The sequence below is a fragment of the Halichoerus grypus genome, chromosome X (genome assembly GCF_964656455.1).
Source record: "Halichoerus grypus chromosome X, mHalGry1.hap1.1, whole genome shotgun sequence".
NCBI lineage: Eukaryota > Metazoa > Chordata > Mammalia > Carnivora > Phocidae > Halichoerus > Halichoerus grypus.
In genome coordinates, this window is record NC_135727.1 from 90,570,935 (window position 1) to 90,588,724 (window position 17,790).

The 17,790-nt window shown below is 52.0% G+C and overlaps 1 protein-coding gene, 1 long non-coding RNA gene and 1 pseudogene across 11 annotated transcripts in view; 2 read left to right on the forward strand and 1 right to left on the reverse strand.

Annotated features, from left to right (window-relative positions):
- Positions 1-705: 705 nt before the first annotated feature.
- Positions 706-10,975, reverse strand: GATA1 (GATA binding protein 1). Of its 4 annotated transcripts, XM_078065261.1 has the most exons (7): positions 7,744-7,836; positions 4,702-4,760; positions 3,533-3,769; positions 2,691-3,068; positions 2,442-2,587; positions 1,738-1,863; positions 706-1,220 (listed from the first exon to the last, which is right to left on the reverse strand). In XM_078065261.1, the coding sequence occupies exons 3-7, from the start codon at positions 3,750-3,752 to the stop codon at positions 849-851; spliced, it is 1,242 nt and encodes a 413-aa protein (XP_077921387.1). In that variant the 5' UTR covers positions 3,753-3,769; positions 4,702-4,760; positions 7,744-7,836; the 3' UTR covers positions 706-848. The 4 variants fall into 4 exon arrangements, with proteins under 4 accessions (XP_077921387.1, XP_077921388.1, XP_035966799.1 ...); XM_078065262.1 differs by lacking the exons at positions 4,702-4,760; positions 7,744-7,836 and adding an exon at positions 10,612-10,975; XM_036110906.2 differs by lacking the exons at positions 4,702-4,760; positions 7,744-7,836 and adding an exon at positions 10,421-10,605.
- LOC144380598 (uncharacterized) overlaps positions 6,445-17,790 on the forward strand; it is a 79,586-nt gene continuing 68,240 nt past the window's right edge. For all 7 annotated transcript variants that reach the window (XR_013444811.1, XR_013444815.1, XR_013444813.1 and 4 more), the window contains exon 1: positions 6,445-6,509. This is a non-coding gene — a long non-coding RNA (uncharacterized LOC144380598). The remainder of the gene's footprint in view (positions 6,510-17,790) is intronic.
- LOC118547404 (mammalian ependymin-related protein 1 pseudogene) lies at positions 8,444-16,091 on the forward strand (annotated as a pseudogene).

Sequence of the window (17,790 nt, forward strand, 5' to 3'; positions counted from 1 at the left end):
CTGACAGGGAAGGCCCCCCGGACAACCCCCGTGGTCCCGCACTGGCCATTCTGACCTTCTTGATGGCTCCCATTCCAGCCCACCCCCTTTCCTGTCCCGCACATGTCTTGTGTCCTCTGGAAGGGGTCCCTAATGGAGGCCCAACTGAAACTCTGCATGTTGATACTTTGCATGAACAAGTACACACAGAGCTGCTCATGGCTGTCAGCCACTCAGAGACACTGTGGCCTGGCACACACCACGTGATCTGCGCTCCCACATGCGTAGACTTGCAGAGAAATGCTGCCGTTACCCAACCCCCAGAGCTCCCCGGACGTGCAGACCCCCGCGGTCCCGCTGTTATAGCCTCCACACGCCCCTACACACAGCCTGCATTCAACATTCCAGAAGCGTCTGCTCCTGCTGTCGCCTGGTGTCACGCACCCTGTCTTGGAAAGCCTCACCCCCTCGGTCACACGCTGTATCTCACCCCGTGGTGTGTGGCGACCCACGCCGTCTCAGGCCACCCGGAGGCTGTCACATGCAGCTTCACGAACACTGTTCACAATCGCACGTCGCACCCCACAATCGTGAAGGGTCACATAGGCGGCCTCAGCTTCCCGTGGCCATACGCTGCAGCCAGACACCGTCCTCAGAGACGCCCAGACATGCAGCCTCCCTCCCGTTGTTCTTGATTCAGTCCCACACAGACTCACACCTCCGCTCTTAGGACTTTGGTGGTTTTATTTTACAAAAGCTTTGAAGGGCCAGGCCAGGGGATGGCTGGGGCCCAGAGGGTTGGGTTGTACTGACCGCGGGCTACATAGGAGAGGGACCCTACTGCTGCCCCGAGACCGTGCTCTGTGCTCTCAGGAACTCAGTGGAGCCACCACAGTGGTGGTGGTGGTGGGAGGAACGGGACCCGCGGGGAAGGAGCCTGCGGGGGAACCCAACAGGGGTCCCGGGAAAGGCATGAGGTGACTCACGGGCCCTGACAGCACCACGGGGCCCAGGCCTTGGTAGAGATGGGCAGCACTAGGTGGGCCCAACGTCAAGCCGGAGGCCACCTCCCCACAATTCCCACTCCCGCTGCCCCCGGCCACCACCATGAAGCCACCAGCCGGTCCTTCAGCTGCTCCTGTACCTCCCAGACTTGACCCTCGTTTCTTTTTCCCTTTTCCAGACGCTTTGCGGTTTCGAGTCTGGATACCATCCTTCCGCATAGTCAGTGGTCGGTTCACCTGCCAAAAGGGAGGCCGTGAGTGTTTCCCAACTCCAGATCTTTGCCTCTGTGTCTTGACCAGGGAGGCCATCTCCATCCCACCTCTTTAAGCATAGAGAATTGCTTCAGGGACTAGGGGAGCGTGACCCTGATATGGCGCGGGGATTGTCCTAAGGAATCCCAAGGTTGTGAGGCCCTGAGCTTGGGTAAGCCTCTGAGGCTGATGGAGCTGCCTCAGGTTTCGGGGCAGGGGGATGGAAGTTAGTGGATGGCTGGGAAGGAGGAGGAAGGAGATGGAGGAGGGAGGAGGGGCAGGAGGTCGTGGAAGGGTGTGAAGAGATGAAGGAAAAGGAGGAGGGAGGGATGAGGGCCAAGGAGGAGGGGAATAGAGAAGGAAGGAGGGGCAGAAAAGGTGGGGGAGAAAAGGGAGGGTTATGAGGGGAAGCAGAGGTGGGGGCAGAACAGGAGCAGGGGAGGAGGGCAGTGGGACGACAGGAGGAGGGGGGAGGCTGGCGGGGGAACGGGCCAGGACAGACCTGGTGTAGCTTGTAGTAGAGGCCACAGGCATTGCACACAGGGTCCCCACTGGCATTTCTCCGCCATAGCGTCGTGGTGGTTGTCTGGCAGTTGGTACACTGGGTACCCGCCCGTTTGCTGACAATCTGGGGGGAGAGAGAACGTGATGATCAGCCCACTGGGGGGTGGGTGGAGGACCCGAGAGGTCAGGGTCAGGTTGAAGGCAGGGCTTCCCGTGCAGGGTAAGAACAGATGTACTCACAGGACGATGACTGTGGGTTCTGTATGGGGCAGGGCCTCCTGGCCGGGATAGGGGATTTTGGTATTGGGGGTGGGGCTCCACCAGTGATTCCCAACTTTGACCATACATTGGAATCACTCAGGGAGTCGAAGACGATCCTGAGGCCCAGGCAGCACCCTAGGCCAATGAAATCTACACATCTAGGGGAGGGCGCCAGGCCCCGGTGGTTCAGGGTGTCCTAAGGTGAGTCCCGTGTGAAGCCAAGGAGGAAAACACTGCTGCGCAGGGACAGGACGGGGTTCCCGCATGTAGCCTATGAAGGTAGGTTGAGGATAGGCATTCCTATGCAAAGCTGGGTGCCCGCATGGCTGGGGAAGGGATGGGCGGGGGGCGTATGGGTTCTCGTGGAGCGGGAGACCGGGGTCCCTGTACGGGCCGAGAACAGCAGTTCCTGGGGCAGGGGAGGCGGGCCTGGGGTCTTACCAGGCGCTTCTTAGGCCGGATGAGGGGCCTGTTCTGGCCATTCATCTTGTGATAGAGGCCGCAGGCATTGCATAGGTAGTGGCCTGTCCTGTCCCGCCGCCACAGGGGAGTGGCTGTTGCTCCGCAGTTCACACACTCCCTGGCCTCTGATGGGGCGGACAGAGGGGATGGGGGAGCCCAGGCTCAGCCCAGCTTGGCCTTGGACGCCCCCCCACCTTCAGCCTCCCCGTTCCTTTTTGGGGACCTCACCACAGGGGGGCAAGGGCAGTGTCCCACGAAGCTTGGGGGAGGAATAGGCCGCTGGATTGAGGGGGCTCCCAGTGGGAGAAAAGAAGGTACTGGAAAAGTCAGGACCCCCGTAGGCACTGCTGGGGACAGGGATGGATGAAGGCAGCGCAGGCCCCAGCGTCAAGAGGTCTGGACTTAGCCTCTCTGTCTTTAAGGTCTCCAGGAAGCTGCTGCCGCCTTTCCCATCGGGGTCTTCCGGGGCCTGGGGAGGGGAGTCCTCGCGGGTGGGGCACACGGTCGAGGCAGGATAGAGCCCTGTCTTGCCGTAGGTCCAGCCGGCGTAGGGTGAGCCCCCTGGGATCCCCTCCATACAGTTGAGCAGTGGGTACACCTGAAAGACTTATTAGGGAGGGGGGTATGGGAAGGAAGGAGGGATCAGTCTAAAGCCATCCCACCTTCAGGGCGCAGTGCTGCCCCACAGCTCCAAGGGAGCAGCCAAGTCTCCAGTCTTCCCACAGGCTACCGGAACAGCTGCTGGCCGTCGGGTAACTCCTGGGTCCCGAGCCCCACCGGTCACTCTGGCAGCTGCGGTAACCTCCACCCGTTTCCAAAGGGGCTTTGAGGATGCCCGTTGGGGTTCGGAGCCCCATGGGTCCCTTGACAACTAGGGCCACCACCACCCACTTCCGATGTTGCTTTCCAATATGGCTACCCCAAGATGGCAGACGGGGAGCATTGGCATTCCCAGGTCTGGGCTCAACTGGGGGAAGTGGCCATGTTCAAGGTGACCTCTTGGTGGGATTCTGCCCTAGCTAAGGGTCACCATGGCAGCCCGTGCTAAGACAGCCACCGAAAGGGGTTACCTGGGGAGTGCCTGTAGGCCTCGGCATCCCTGTAGTAGGCCAGAGCCGCAGCTGCAGCCGTGGCGGTGCTGGGGGCCGTGGAGGAGGCTGCTGCATCCAAGCCCTCTGGCCCAGAGGGGAAGAAGACCCCCGACTCTGGTGGCGAGGATACCAAAGCCGGGTCCACAAACTGGGGCAGGGGCTCTGAGGTCCCCAGGGCCCCTAGGCCAGGGAACTCCATGGGGCCTCGGGTGGGACCTGTGAGGAAGGGAGAGGTCCTCAGACTCCAAACTCCTCCTCCCCTCCCACGCCACCCCTCCCCTCCTTTCTCCTTCTCCAACTCCATTCCCTCAGTCTTCATAGCCCTCTTTTCCTCCCCTGATTTCTCCCTGTCTTCCCCTCCATCATCCCCTCCTTCCTTCTATTCCCTCTTCTCTCCTTCTGCTTCCCTTTCTTCTCTCACCCTCCTCCCATCTCTTCTTTTCCCTCCTCCCACAACTCCCCTTCTTTCCCCTCTCCTCTTCCCCCCCTTGCTCCTCTTCCCACTCCTTCTTCTCCCTCCTCTCCGGCCCCTCATCCCCTCATTCTCTCTTCCCCCAGTCCTCCTTCTCTTCTCTACCTCCACCTATTCACCTCCTCCTCTCCCTCCTCTTTAAGTCAGCCACCTCTTCCTCCTTTCCCCTTTCTACATCTCCTCCCCTCCTCATTTTCTCTTTCCCTCCTGCCTGTCCCCCTTCCCCCTCTCCTCCCCTCCTTTTCCTTTATCCTTCTCCTCTCCCTCCCTTTCTGCTCATCACTTTCTCCTCTCCTCATTTTCTCCCCCTCTTCCTCCTCTTCTCTCCCTCTAGAGGAGCCTGGGTGGGATGGGCTGGGGTGCAGAGCTAGAGTCCCTTGAGCCACTTGTCACCCCTGGGACCTTGGGGTTTACCCTCTTGTGCTCCCCAACTTCATCCCTATCTGTTGCATATTTTAACTTTCTCAGAAACCCATGGTTTCCGGCTTGACTCCTCCCTCCCCCCACCTCCGTTGGGTCTGCAGACAGAGGGCCCCCTCAGTTCCTCCCTGCTCCATGGGGGGGGGTCAGTACCCCCCACGGCTTATCTCTGCCATCCCCGCCCAACTTTTGAAATCACCCCAAGGCTACTGGCTTCCTCTGAGGAGGGGGACAGGTCTGCCCTGGGGAGGCCTACCATAGTTCTGCTTTCAGGTTCCTTCAGTTCCAGCCAGCCCCAGGCCTCAGTTTCCCCATCTGCCAGATAGGAGGTGGTGACAGGGGCCCAGCTAAGACCTGTGAGGTGGCAGCTTCGTCTTTGCCTCTTTGTCTCTGGCTTTCCCTGTGTGTGTATCTATGTCCCCGCGTCTCTCTCCTCGTGACACTCTCTCCTGCCCAGCCTGGCCCTCGATATTTCTGTCCCATCTTTCTATGCTACCATGATATGTCTTGTCCTCTCTCTTTCTCTGCTTTTTTTTTTTTTTAACTTATTTGACAGAAAGATAGAGGGAGAGCACAAGTAGGCAGAGCGGCAGGCAGGAGAGGGGGAAGCAGGCTCCCCGCTGAGCAGGGAGCCCGATGCGGGGCTTAATCCCAGGACTCTGGGACCATGACCCGAGCCGAAGGCAGACACTTAACCGACTGAGCCACCCAGGTGCCCCTCTCTTTCTCTGCTTTAATGAGTGCCTAATTTTTCCCTTTCCTTTCTCCGGCTTTCCATGTCTCTGTCTCTGGTTGTCTCTCTCCATCTTTATCTCCGTGTCTTTCACCTCTTTCTGATTCACTTCTCCCTCCCTCTCCAGTCATGTCTCTGAATGTCTCTACATCTCTCCCACTCAGTCTCTTTCGGCTTGTTTGTCTCTTCTCTCTCTCTCTCCCTCTCTCTTTCTGCCCTCTGGCTTTATTTCCATGTCTGTCTTACTAGTCCCACATCCTTGCCCATACCCCACTACACACAGCCCGGGTGAGGAGCCAGAAAACCTACCCTTGCCCCTGACTTGCCCTATGAATCTGAAGGCCTCAGTTTCCCTGTCCTTGGGATGGAGTAACAGAGATAGAGTAGAAGGCCATCTTCACAGCCCCAGCCTACGTGACCCACTGTGTGAACACGCTGAAGGTTGGGCTCAGGGTTGGGGGTTGTGCGGGCAAAGAGAGGAGCCCATGGCTGTGTCTCTCACCAGCCTCATCCAGGCCCCAGGATCTCCTCTGACTCTCCCCGGAGTGGGTGTCTTGCCTCCTCCTCTATTTCCATCTCTTTTCCTCTGTGTCTCTCCACGATTCTTTCTATCTGTGAGGCTCTCTCTTTCTGTATTCATGTCTTGCTCTCTTTCTGTTCCTGGGTCTCTTTCACTTTCCTGCTATCTCTCTGTTTCTCCTTTCTTTTTTTTTTTAATATTTTATTTATTTATTTGACAGAGAGAGACAACAGCGAAAGAGGGAACGCAAAAAGGGGGAGTGGGAGAGGGAGAAGCAGGCTTCCCGCCGAGCAGGGAGCCCGACGCGGGGCTCGATCCCAGGACCCTGGGACCATGACCTGAGCCGAAGGCAGACACCTAACAACTGAGCCACCCAGGTGGCCCTCTGTTTCTCCTTTCTTTTTCTTCCTGTCTGTCCCTTGCTCTTTGTCTCTGTCTCTTTTTCTCCCCCTCTCTCTGTTTCTCTCTTCCTTCTCTGTCTCTTGTTCTTTTTGTCTCTGTCACCACTGTTCCTTTATCCCCCCTCATCCTCACCTCCCCCCTCCCCCCCAATGATCTCCCTTCAGTCCCACTGCCCCACATCCTTGCGCCTAGCACCTTGGCGGGTCCAGGGCTGCCCACCCCTCCTATGGCAGGGGCCCAGCCCCCCCAGCCCCAGTTATCACTCTCCGGACAGAGATAAAGTTTATCTCGAGGCTGGGGGATATGAAAGCTCCTTATCAGCTGCCCCACTAGAGTAAGTGCCGCCCTAACGGGCAGCAGCAGCAGGCCGGCACCCTCAACTCTCCCAAGGCCCAGCCCCTCACCCCAGGTAACATCCCTGTCCCAGCCCTCAAGGGAGGGTCTCTTGGGACTGAAGGGAGCAGAGATGGGGTCTGGGGGCAGATGAGTCTTGGGAGGCTTTGAGGTGGAATTTGAGGGTCAGATGGGGTGGAGGAGTCAGGGAGGGGTTGGGGGTATAGCTGTAGAGTTTGGGGAGAGCAGATACGGGGTTTGAGGAGCAGAGACAAATTTGAAAGGTCACGTTTTGGGATCAGAAATAGGTTGGAAAAGCAGAACACAAGATTGGGGATCTGAGGTGAAGTTTGGGAGCCAGAGAGAACGTGGAGAAGCTGGGGATGTAGTTCGGGGGTCAGAGATGGATTCTGAGGGTCGTGGACAAGTTTGAGGGTTCCGTGGGTTTTGCTGGAGCAGAGATGGGGTTTAGGGGTCAGAGATGGGTTTGGACAGGCAGGAATGTGTCTGATAAAGATGGATTATGGGAGCAGAAGAGGAGTTTGAGAACCGAGATGGAGTTGGGGTGGAGAAAGATTTGAGGCCAGAGGGGATCCGGGGGGCCAGAGACACATTTGGGGGCTGAGATGGGGTTTAGGGAAGGCAGGCGTGAGGAGGATTCATGTGGTAGACAGACTTGGGGTAGTAGACTTGGTGTTTAGAGTGACAGGCATTTTGGTGTGTGGGCAAGGGGCTGGGGGAGGTTTGGGGGGCTCAGAGAGAAGTCACAGAGAACAAATTGGGGCTTTGAGAGGCCCAGACGAAGATAAGAGGATGAAGCCAGGGTTTAGGGGACTGGAGAATTTGGAGCAGAAATCAGGATGGGGAGCAGGCAAGGGCTTGGGGAGCAGAAATAGACATAGGGGAGCAAAAGTGAGTTTTTGGGAGAACTCAGAGACAGAAGTAATTCCAGGTGAGTGAAAGCCAGATTCGGGGCAGAGCTAGGATTTGGGGGAGAAAGGCATGTTGTAGGGGGCAGGAATGGGGTATGGGGAGCGGAGTGAAGCCATCAGGGGAACAGATATCTTGGAAGGAGAGGATGGAAGTCAGGGCAGAAAGAGGTCGGTTTTGGGGGGTGGTTTTAGGGCAGAGATGGGGGTTGGAAAGACAGATGGTTTGGAGGAGTTGTGAAGGGCTTCAGGGGCAGTAGACACTTTGGGGACCAGCGGTGGGTTGGGGAGCCTGGAGCAGGCTGGAGGAGTAGCCTTGAGGTAAGGGACAGCAGGCCTGGGGTTTGCCTTGCTGGGGGCTCTTGGGGGGCTGAGACTGACCTGGGCTGGTTGGTGCAGAGGGTTCGGCCGCTTTGGGGATGTGGCGAGTTCAGTGTGATCCCAGGGGGTGTCCTAGCTGGCCTTGGCCTTTGAGGCTCCCTTCCTCCTTCCCTCCCTCCCTCCCTCCCCTCTCCCTCCTCCCTCCTCCCCAGGGAGTGGCTGGTGCCCCAGTGGGTGGGGCGGACCAGGGGAGGGGGCGGGCTCCCTGCTGGTGGGGCACCTCTTGGGCAGTGGGGGCCTTCCTCTGCCCCATCTGCCCACCCCACGGATTCTTGGACCCTGTTCAACGTGGGCTCCCGTGGACTTCAGTGTCCAGCCAAACAAAATGGGCTGAAGCCAAGATAACATAAAAATAGCAGATACGGTTTTATGACTCCACTAGGCTTTTTAGTGAGTGTTTCCAAAGTCCCTCCTGTGTGCTGCGTCAGGTTCGGGCTTGGGCACTTATGTACGTGAATCTTCCTGGCCAACAGGGAGAGGAGGGATGTTACTGTACCCATTTTGCAGACGAGAAGAATGAGGCTCACAGAGGTTCGGTGGGATTTGAACCAGAGCCCATGGTACATCTTGATGACCCAGGCCAAGCCGGGAGGCCGGGCCAGGCCAGGGCTGGCGGGAGGCAGGGGCACACTCACTCAGTGCCCCACTGGGGCTTACGCCAGCTCCGGCCTGCCCTGGGGCAGCAGATAAGTCTTATCAGATGGAGGAGACTGTGGCTGTTGGCTCCGCGGTAACAGGCTGTCTTGGGACGGGGGGCGGGGCTGGGGGGAGCACCCAGGGACAGCGGCTTCAACTTGTTGCCCGCCATGCTGCTTTGGAGGCGGGAAACAGGTGGGACCCAGGGTTGGTTTCTCTGTGGGTCCTTGAGGAGTGGGATAGGGTTGGGGAAGGGAAGAAGAACTGAAGGGGTAGAGAAGGGAGAGAGGCAGATAGCAAGAGACAGAAGCAGAGACAGAGAGACAGGAAGGGGGAGACTCGGGGAGAAAAAGGGACACAGCTAGAAGGAGGCAGAGAGAGGGTACGGAGAGGAGGGAGAGACGCCAAGAGAGCCAGCGACAGTTAAAGATCTACAGAGAGAGGCGAAGAGAATGGGACACAGGACAGAAGGCGAAAGGTAGAGCCTGAAAGTGACAGAGGCTAAGGACACAGGTGGAGAACCTGGGGAGACCGAGACAGAGAGATTCACGGACACAGTCTGGGAGGAAGTCTACGAGACCCCAGGCGTCAGTCTGGGGTAGGCCCTGGGCCGGTGGTGCTGGATTGGGTGGGACAGGGCCATGTGGGTCAGTGTGGACCCATGTAATCTGTGGCTCTGCCCTCAACCACTGAGAGGGACCTCCAGGACTCCTGCACCTCAGTCCCCACCTTTCTGCCCTGCCCCACCTCCCCCAGAGAGGAACAACAGTGACGGCAACCGGTGTTTCATGCTGACACAGACCCCAGGCCAAGCCTGTCCTGAGCACTTGGCTCTGTGTAAAATCAATGGACGCACGTGCCCACACGAGGCATCCAACTCGGGTCCCCACAGGGCAGGGGTAAGAGCACCCAGTGGTGGCCTCAGGACTCCACAGGACGGAGCACCCTCCTGACCACCCATTCTACAGATGGGGAGACTGAGACCTGCCAAGGGCACAGGGCACTGACGGAGCCCTGGGTCAGTGGGGCCTGCTCCCCCACCGGCCGCCCCAGAAGGAGCTTGCTATCCTCCTCTTGCCTCCATGGGCCTCGTTGTCCTCAGAAGCAAAATGGGAGGTTTGAGGAGGAAAGAGAGCATGGCTATGACTCTGCATTTATTGAGCTCCTGCTGTGTGCCACGTCCCGTGCTGAGCCCTCCTAAGTAACAAGGGGGTGAAGACCCCTATGACTTAAGGGCCGATGTTTTCAGGGCTTCTGCTCTGGAGCCAGCCCCCCCTCATTCATAGCCTGCCCTAACCACGGAGGGGCCGTGTGGCCTTGGGCAAGTTACCAGCCCCCTTGGACCTCAGTTCCTCATCTATAGAGATGGGGTAATAATAGTGGCTACTCCATAGGGTGATTGGGACAGCTAAATGAGATTTAATCCGTCAAGTGATTTTAACTCGCTTGAATCTGAGATCTCAATAAACGTTAAGTACTCGTATTGATTTACTGAGTGCTTACCATATACAAGGGATAGTACTTGACCCTTTTTTTACTAGCACTACTAATTCTAGTAGTAATGCTAATCAATGTGACACTCATACCAATTTTAATTCCTAATCCTAATTCGAATATTGATACTAATCTTTTTTTTTAAGATTTTATTTATTTATTTGACAGAGAGAGACATAGCGGGAGAGGGAACACAAGCAGGGGGAGCGGGAGAGGGAGAAGCAGGCTCCCCGCTGAGCAGGGAGCCCGATGCGGGGCTCGACCCCAGGACCCTGGGATCATGATCTGAGCCGAAGGCAGACTCTTAATGACTGAGCCACCCAGGCGTCCCGATACTAATCTTAATAGTGCTAGTAATACTGATATTAATTCTAAATCTAATCATTATTTTTCTAATTCTATCTACAACCGTACTAATACGAATGCTAATTCTGATACGAATACTTTTTTTTTTTTTTAGCACTAATATCATCATAACAACTGTTAACCGAGCCATCCCAGGCCCTGTGCTAAGTGCTCTCCATGCCTAATTTTATCCCATTCTCACCAGGTCTTTGTGGTGTAAGTGCATATAATTGCCCGTATCTTCCAGACTGGGAGCGGGCTCAGAGAAATGAAGATGTCTGTCCAAGGGCCTGTGCTCAGCTCTGACACTGATTTGCTGCGTGGTTCCCGAGCAGGCCACCCTCTGAGCCTCAGTTTCTTTGCCTGGATGATGGGTACAATCATAGAACTCACAGCGAATGTTGTTGAGAAGGCCACTTGACACGGGTCCTGCCTGGCACGCCGTAGAGGTTGAGCTCTGTAGTGGTAACTCTCTTCGTTGTTATTTTTTATTAGAAACAACAGTTGCAATATTGGGAGCAAGGTAGGGAAATCTGTCCTCCTCAGGAAGGTCAGGCTGGAGGCGTGTCTCAGACAAGAGTTTGGCCACTGGACTCAGCCTATTTCTTCATAACCGGAGCAGAGAAAGGCCTTAGGAAGGGAAGTAAAGGGTGGGGAGTGGGGGCCTCAGAACCCAGGCTCCATCAAGAGCCAGAAGCTCTGAGGCTCTGAGGCCAGGCTCACCCCATTCCCTCCCCCATCCCTGTGGAGGGGGCACAGGCCCAGAAGTCTGCGGCGACAGTTCAGCCAGCAGGGAGGCAGCTGGGAGTGGGCAGATAAGGGAATCAGCAGGGCCAGGCCAGGCTTTGGGAGAGACCCAGAGGGTGGGGGTGGGGGTGGGGTGTCCGGGCCAAGTGTCCCCTCTGTCAGGCCTCCATTTGAGGCTCAGCCCCAACATCCTCTCTTCCTGGAAGGCTTCCCTGACTGGTTCCCTTTTTCCTGGCATCTTCTGAGGTTCTAGAGCTTTGTCTAAGCCCATGGCATATGAACTGTGCTTCTTCCAGACGAGTCCACCAGGCCGGAGGCAGAACCTAACTCCCCTTGGTCTCAATCGCGCAGGGAGGAAACATCAACCAAAGCCTGGCTGAGGAGTCCCACGTTTTTCTCAGAACCGAGCTGTTTTATTTTTTTTTTTAAGAGAAAAGTATAGGGACGCCTGGGTGGCTCAGTCAGTTAAGCATCTGCCTTCGGCTCAGGTCATGATCCCAGGGTCCTGGGATCGAGTCCCACCTCGGGCTCCTTGCTGAGCAAGGAGCCTGCTTCTCCCTCTGCCTGCCTCTGTCTCTCTCTCTCTGATAAATAAATAAAATCTTAAAAAAAAAGAGAAAAGTATAAAAGATACTGTAACAAGCATTCACCTTGGTCAAATGTTAATATTTTGCCCTATTTGCTTCAGATACTTTTAAAAGAAATATATTCAGATCCAGCTGAAGTTCTTGTACAAAGTCCATTTTCCTCTCTCCTTCCACTACCTCGAGTTTGGTGTTTGTCTCCCTCGTGTTTTCATTCCATTACTACGTATGTATGTATCCATAAACAGCTTACGATACCAGCGGTTTTCAGCTTGCTTTTGAACTTCATATACATGGAATCATATCGTTTATGTTTCTTTTGTTCTGCATAATGTCTGTGACACTCACCCACATTGTCGTGTGTATTAATAGTTCTTTTTTATTGAGATGTCATTCACATACCACAGAATTCACCCTTTGAAGTGTACGTTTCAGTGGTTAGTATGTTCATAAGGTTTTACAGCTATCACCACTGTCTAATTCCAGGACATTTTCATCACTCCAAAAAGAAGCTTAGCAGACATTCCCTATACTATTATCCGTCTCCCCACAGTCCCTGGAAACCACCAATCTACTGTCTGTCTCATGGATTTGCCTATTCTGGACTTTTCATATGAACAGAATCAGAATATGCGGCATTTTGTGACTGGCTTCTTTCACTTTGCACAAAATTTCCAAGGTTCACTCACATTGTAGCATGGATCAAACTACTTCATTCCTTTCAATCGCTGAATAATATTTCACTGTATGAACATTCTACATTACGCTTGTCCATTCATCCAATGAACTGATGTTTTGGGGGTCATGAATAATACTGCTATGAACATTCATATTAAGGTTTTTATGTGGACATATGTTTTCAGTCCTCTTGGGTATACACCTAGGAACAGAATTGTGGGGCCGTTTGGCAAGTCTCTGTTTAACTTTTTGAGGAATTGCAGAAGTATTCTCCACAGCAGTTGCATGAGGATTTCGAGTTATCCACATTTTCTCCAACACTTGATATTGTTCCTCTTTTTGATTCTGGTCATCCCAGTGGGTGTGATGTAATGTCTCGTTGTGCTTTTGATTTGATTTCCCTAATGATTATTGACATTGAGCATCTTTTCATGTGCTTGTTGGCCATCTGTATCTCTTCCTTAGAGAAATGTCTATTCAAATCCTCTGCCTGTTTTTAACTGGGTTGTCTATACTGTTGAGTAATACGAGTTCTTTTTTTGTTTTTAAAGATTATATTTGTCAGACAGAGAGAGCACAAGCAGGGGGAGAGGCAGGCAGAGGGAGAAGCAGGCTCCCCGCCGAGCAGGGAGCCCAACGCGGGACTCGATCCCAGGACCCTGGCATCATGACCTGAGCTGAAGGCAGGTGCCCAACCGACTGAGCCACCCAGGCATCCCAGTACGAGTTCTTTATATATTCTGGATGCTAGTCCTTTATCAGATAATGTGATTTGAAAATAGTTGCTCCTCTTTTTGGGTTGTCCTTTCACTTTCTTGTGTCCCTTGAAGCACAAAAGGTTTTAGTTTTGATGAAGTGCAATTTGTTTTTGCTTTGGTTGTTTATGCATTACGTGTTGTCTAAGAAGCCATTGCCTAATCCAAAGTTACAAAGATTTATGCTTTTTTTTTCTAGACGTTTAATAGTTTTAGCTTACATTCCTGTCTTTGATTTTTTTTTTTAGTTAATTTTTGTATATGGTGTGCAGTAGGGGTCCAGTTTCATTCTTTTGCATGTGGCTATCCAGTTGTCCCAGCACCATTTGTTTTTTTTTTAAAGTGGATTTTTAAAAAATATTTTATTTATTTATTTATTTATCAGAGCGAGAAAGAGAGAGCACAAGCAGTAGGAGCCCAGACACCCCTATTTAATTTCTTTAAATAGCATTTTATAGTTTTAAGTGTACAAGTCTTACCCATCTTTTGTTAAATGCATTACTAAGTAGTTTATTCTTTTTTTTATGCTATCGTAAATGGAATTGTTTTCTTAAGTTCATTTTTGGATTACTCGTTGCTAGTGTATAGAAATATGATTAAGTCTTGTATGATCTAGTATCCTGCAGCCTTGCTGAGCTCATACACACACATATATATGAAGTGGTTTTGTTGTGGGTTCCTTAAGATTTTCTCTGTAAAAGATCATGTTATCTGCAAATACTGACAGTTTTACTTCTTTTTTCCAATCTGGATGCTTTTTCTTTTTCTTACCTAATTGCTCTGGCTAGAACCTCTAGTACATTGTTGAATAGAAGTGGTGAGAGGGGACATCCTTGTCTTGTTCCTAATCTTCAGGAGAAAGTTTTTAGTCTTTCATCATTAAGTATGATATTAGCTGTAGGTTTTTGGAGATTCACTTTATCAGGTTGAGGAAGTTCTTATCTGCTTCTAGTTTGCTGAGTGTTTTTATCATGAAAGGGTATTGAGTTTTGTCAAATGCTTTTTCTGCATCTGTTGAGAAGATCATGTGATTTTTGTCCTTTATTAATATGGTATATTACATTGATTTTCTTATGTTGAACAAATCTTGCATTCCTGGGATAAATCCCACTTGGTCGTGGTGTATAATCCTTCTTGTATATTGCTGAATTCTATTTACTAGTATTTTGTTGAAGATTTTTGCATCTATATTCGTAAGAGATATTGGTCTGTAGTTTTCTTGATATGTTTCTGTCTGGTTTTGGTATCAGGTTAGTGCTGGCTTTGTAAGTTTATTCCCTTTTATGACTGAGTAGTATTCCATGGAATGGCTATACCATAGTTTGTTTAACCATTCATCTGCTGTTGGACATTTGGATTGTTTCCAGTCTTTTCTGTATTATAGCAAACCTGCAATTTACAAACTCAGATTCCTCTCTCTATGCACACACAAGTGAAAGAGTTTCTCCAGGGCCAGAGGATATCAGTCCATCCATCCATCCACCCATCCACCCACCCATCCACACATCCACCCAACCACCCAACCACCCACCCATCCATCCACCCACCCATCTACGTACCCATTCATTCACCCATCTGCTGTCCACTCTTCCTCCCTTCCTCCCCCCTCTCTCCCCTCCTCCCTCCCTTCTTTCCTTCTTTCCTTCTTTCCTTCCTTCCTTCCTTCCTTCCTTCCTTCCCCCCTCCCTCCCTCCTTCTCTCCCTCCTTTCTACTTCCTTCTTCCTTTCATAAATCATCTATCTCCAAGCATATGACTCTGGGTCCAAGGCAAGCTGTCTTTTAAAAATAGGCAGGAAGTGTGCCCCAGGGGGCCCTGGGTGCCTGGCTGCTGGGTGGCCTCTGAGCCTGGGTGACCTCTGTGGCCTGGGGCAGCAGCACTGGGGGCAGGGACCAGGGGTGCCGGGGACCCTGCGCCCTTGCCAGGCACCACAGCAGTGGGAGGCCCACTGGGTTCTGTACCCACAGAGCAGCAACCATGCCCTGCCCTCCTATGACGGGCTCAACCAGCATGTATGGGTGCTGAATGAGCGAAAGGTGCTGATTCCCCTGCAAGAGGTTATTTGAATATATTTTGTTCTATAAGGATGGATTGATGTTTCAGATTGAACAAGCCACCAAGCAGTGCTCCAACATCACCCTGACAGACCCCTGGGGCCCTCTAGACATTCCTCAGAATGCCACCTCTGAGGACAAGTATTCCATAGGGGGCCCCAGGAGCAGATCACGGTCTAGGAGGGGCCTGACAGAAAGCCAGCTAGATCCTATGAAACCTGGATTGGCATTCATACAGTCAAAGAGGGTTATCTTGTCCAGGAAACCTTCACCCAAAGTTACAGCATAATATTGTCCACGCAGTTTTTCAATGTACTGCTGGGCATTAAAGACCCCTCAGTGTTTACCCCACCGAGCGCCTGCCAGATGGCCCGGCCAGAGAGGATGAGCCAGAACTGAACCTGGTAAGCCTGCGAATGCACAGGTGGCAGCATGGGATGTCATCCCCAGCTCGAAAGGGACTTGAGACTTGAGAAACGAGAAACTTGACCGGAGAGCAATATCATAATTGTAGGAAGAGAAACATTGATGTGGGTTTTTTGGTTTGGTTTGGTTTTTGTTTTTGTATACGTGATTTTGACAACTCAAGCTATGTTTGCCAAAGGGAATGGAATGGACTGGAGAACATGTGGTAATATGAACAGAAGAGATGGCCGAGGTGGAGATTTCAGACGTTTATATATAGCTCGTGGGGGTGCCGGGCCTTCTGCACGTGCAGGGATAGCTAAGTGCAGGGGCATAGATGGAGTGAGGGTCAGCAGGAGCCCTTTGCCTTGGCAGGGAGGACAATTGCTGGGTTGCTGCCACGTGGTGATGATAAAGTACAGAACAGTTTTAGTCAGCTTCAGTATTAATTTTTGAGTTCTCTACAGATAATGACTCCTTTATTGCCTGCTCTGCCTCTTGTTCCCTTGGCTACCAACAAAGTGATTCCTTAAAGTCCCTTCTGGACTTAGGGCATGACCTAATTCACGTAAATTTGGGGAGGAAATGAAAGGCTATAAGACAAAGCAATCATTCCTCAAGGAGACGTTTCAAATAAGAGGGTTTGAAAATCTTAATGTCTGGATGAATGGATAAAGATGTGATATATACACACACACACACAATGGAATACTACTCAGCCATCCAAAAAAATCTTACTGTCTCTACCTGGGTAAGCGTGAGCCATGTATGCTTCCTTTTTTCTATGCAAGAGTACTGATACTTGTGAATCATCACATACTTGTCAGGAGACCTAGAAAGACAGATGGTAGTCTAAAAATAGCGTTGACCTGGGAGCCAGGAGACTCTGGTCTCCAGAATCCGGGACTGGAATTCCTTTGTACTTGAACTCCTTTGAATAACCAAATGCACTATGCTTTCCCTCACCGGGGCCTTCCTGGGGCACTGTTTCACAAGCTCTTTGTCTATGTGACATCTGCTCATCCTGCCCAGGTCAGCTCTCACACTTGACCTTCGGAGAGCTGCTCCCAAGCCCGAATTGGGTGCACCTTGGAGCTTCAGCATACTGTTCTCACAATACTGATTAGGCTGTGTGCTAATTTCCTGCTTTCTGGGAACTGTCGCCCAAGAGCCTGGCTACGAGCTCTTTGAGTACATGAAACACGTTCTGTTTACTTTTATATGCCCAGCACCAAGCAAGTGCCTGGCACATGGTCAGTGCCCTAACCATTTCTAGAGTAGAGAATGCCAGCCTCTCTGGTCATTCATTTCGTCAGCTGTGAGTGGGTTGGGTTTGCTGACTTCGAGGGAGACTCCTAGTAATAAAATTTATTATTCTAGATCCTTCTACTATTGTGTTTCATCTGGCTATCATCTATTACTAGGAGAAATGGGTGATATCAGTATCATGCTGAAAACAATCTGTATTACTCACAGTTTATATTATTTTATTTTTTAAAAAAGATTTTATTTATTTAAGAGAGAGAGAACACAAGCAGGGGGAGTGGCAGGCAGAGGGAGAAGCAGGCTCTGCACTGAGCAAGGAGCCCAATGTGGGACTCGATCCCAGGACCCTGGGATCATGACCTAAGCTGAAGGCAGACGCTTAACTGACTGAGCCACCCAGGTGCCCCCAGGTTATATTATTTTAATAAACATTTAATTATAAAACTAAGCAAATAATAAAAAAAAATTAAAATAGGAGACCTGCTACAGCTTTTGGCAGAGCCTTTCACATGCTGAAACTCACATCCTGACACATCCTCTCTTCCCAGCCTTTTTGGGGCTCTTTGGGGATTCACTCATAGGGTCTGGCTGAACTACCAGCTGGGGACTGTTTCGAGACCAGAGCCCACAGGACTAGGGGCTTGCTCACCTCAAGAGACCGTCAGACATGCTCCTTCATCCATCACTCATTCCTTCAGGAAGCCGTACTCTTTTTTTTTTTTTTTTTTTTTAAAGATTTTATTTATTTATTTGACAGAGAGAGACATAGCGAGAGAGGGAACACAAGCAGGGGGAGTGGGAGAGGGAGAAGCAGGCTTCCCGCAGAGCAGGGAGCCCGATGTGGGACTCGATCCCAGGACCCTGGGATTATGACCTGAGCCGAAGGCAGTCGCTTAACCAACTGAGCCACCCAGGCGCCCAGGAAGCCGTACTCTTACCCTTCCTCTCTGCCTGCCTCGTTTCCTGGTTCATCCTTGTTTCAGAATTCTAAATGTCCTCGGACCTCTTCTCCCACTGACATTTTCTCTCTTGGCGAACTCGTCCAGTCTCTGTCTTCAGAATATCTCCATAATCTACCCACTTT

Coding starts and splice junctions, on each gene's coding strand:
- GATA1 (XM_078065262.1), bottom strand. CDS start 3,752: ATGGAGTTCCCTGGCCTAGGGGCCCTGGGGACCTCAGAGCCCCTGCCC. Junction 2,588..2,690: donor ACTGCCCTTGCCCCCCTGTG/GTGAGGTCCCCA, acceptor CCGCCCCATCAG/AGGCCAGGGAGTGTGTGAAC. Junction 1,864..2,441: donor TCCGGCCTAAGAAGCGCCTG/GTAAGACCCCAG, acceptor CTCTCCCCCCAG/ATTGTCAGCAAACGGGCGGG.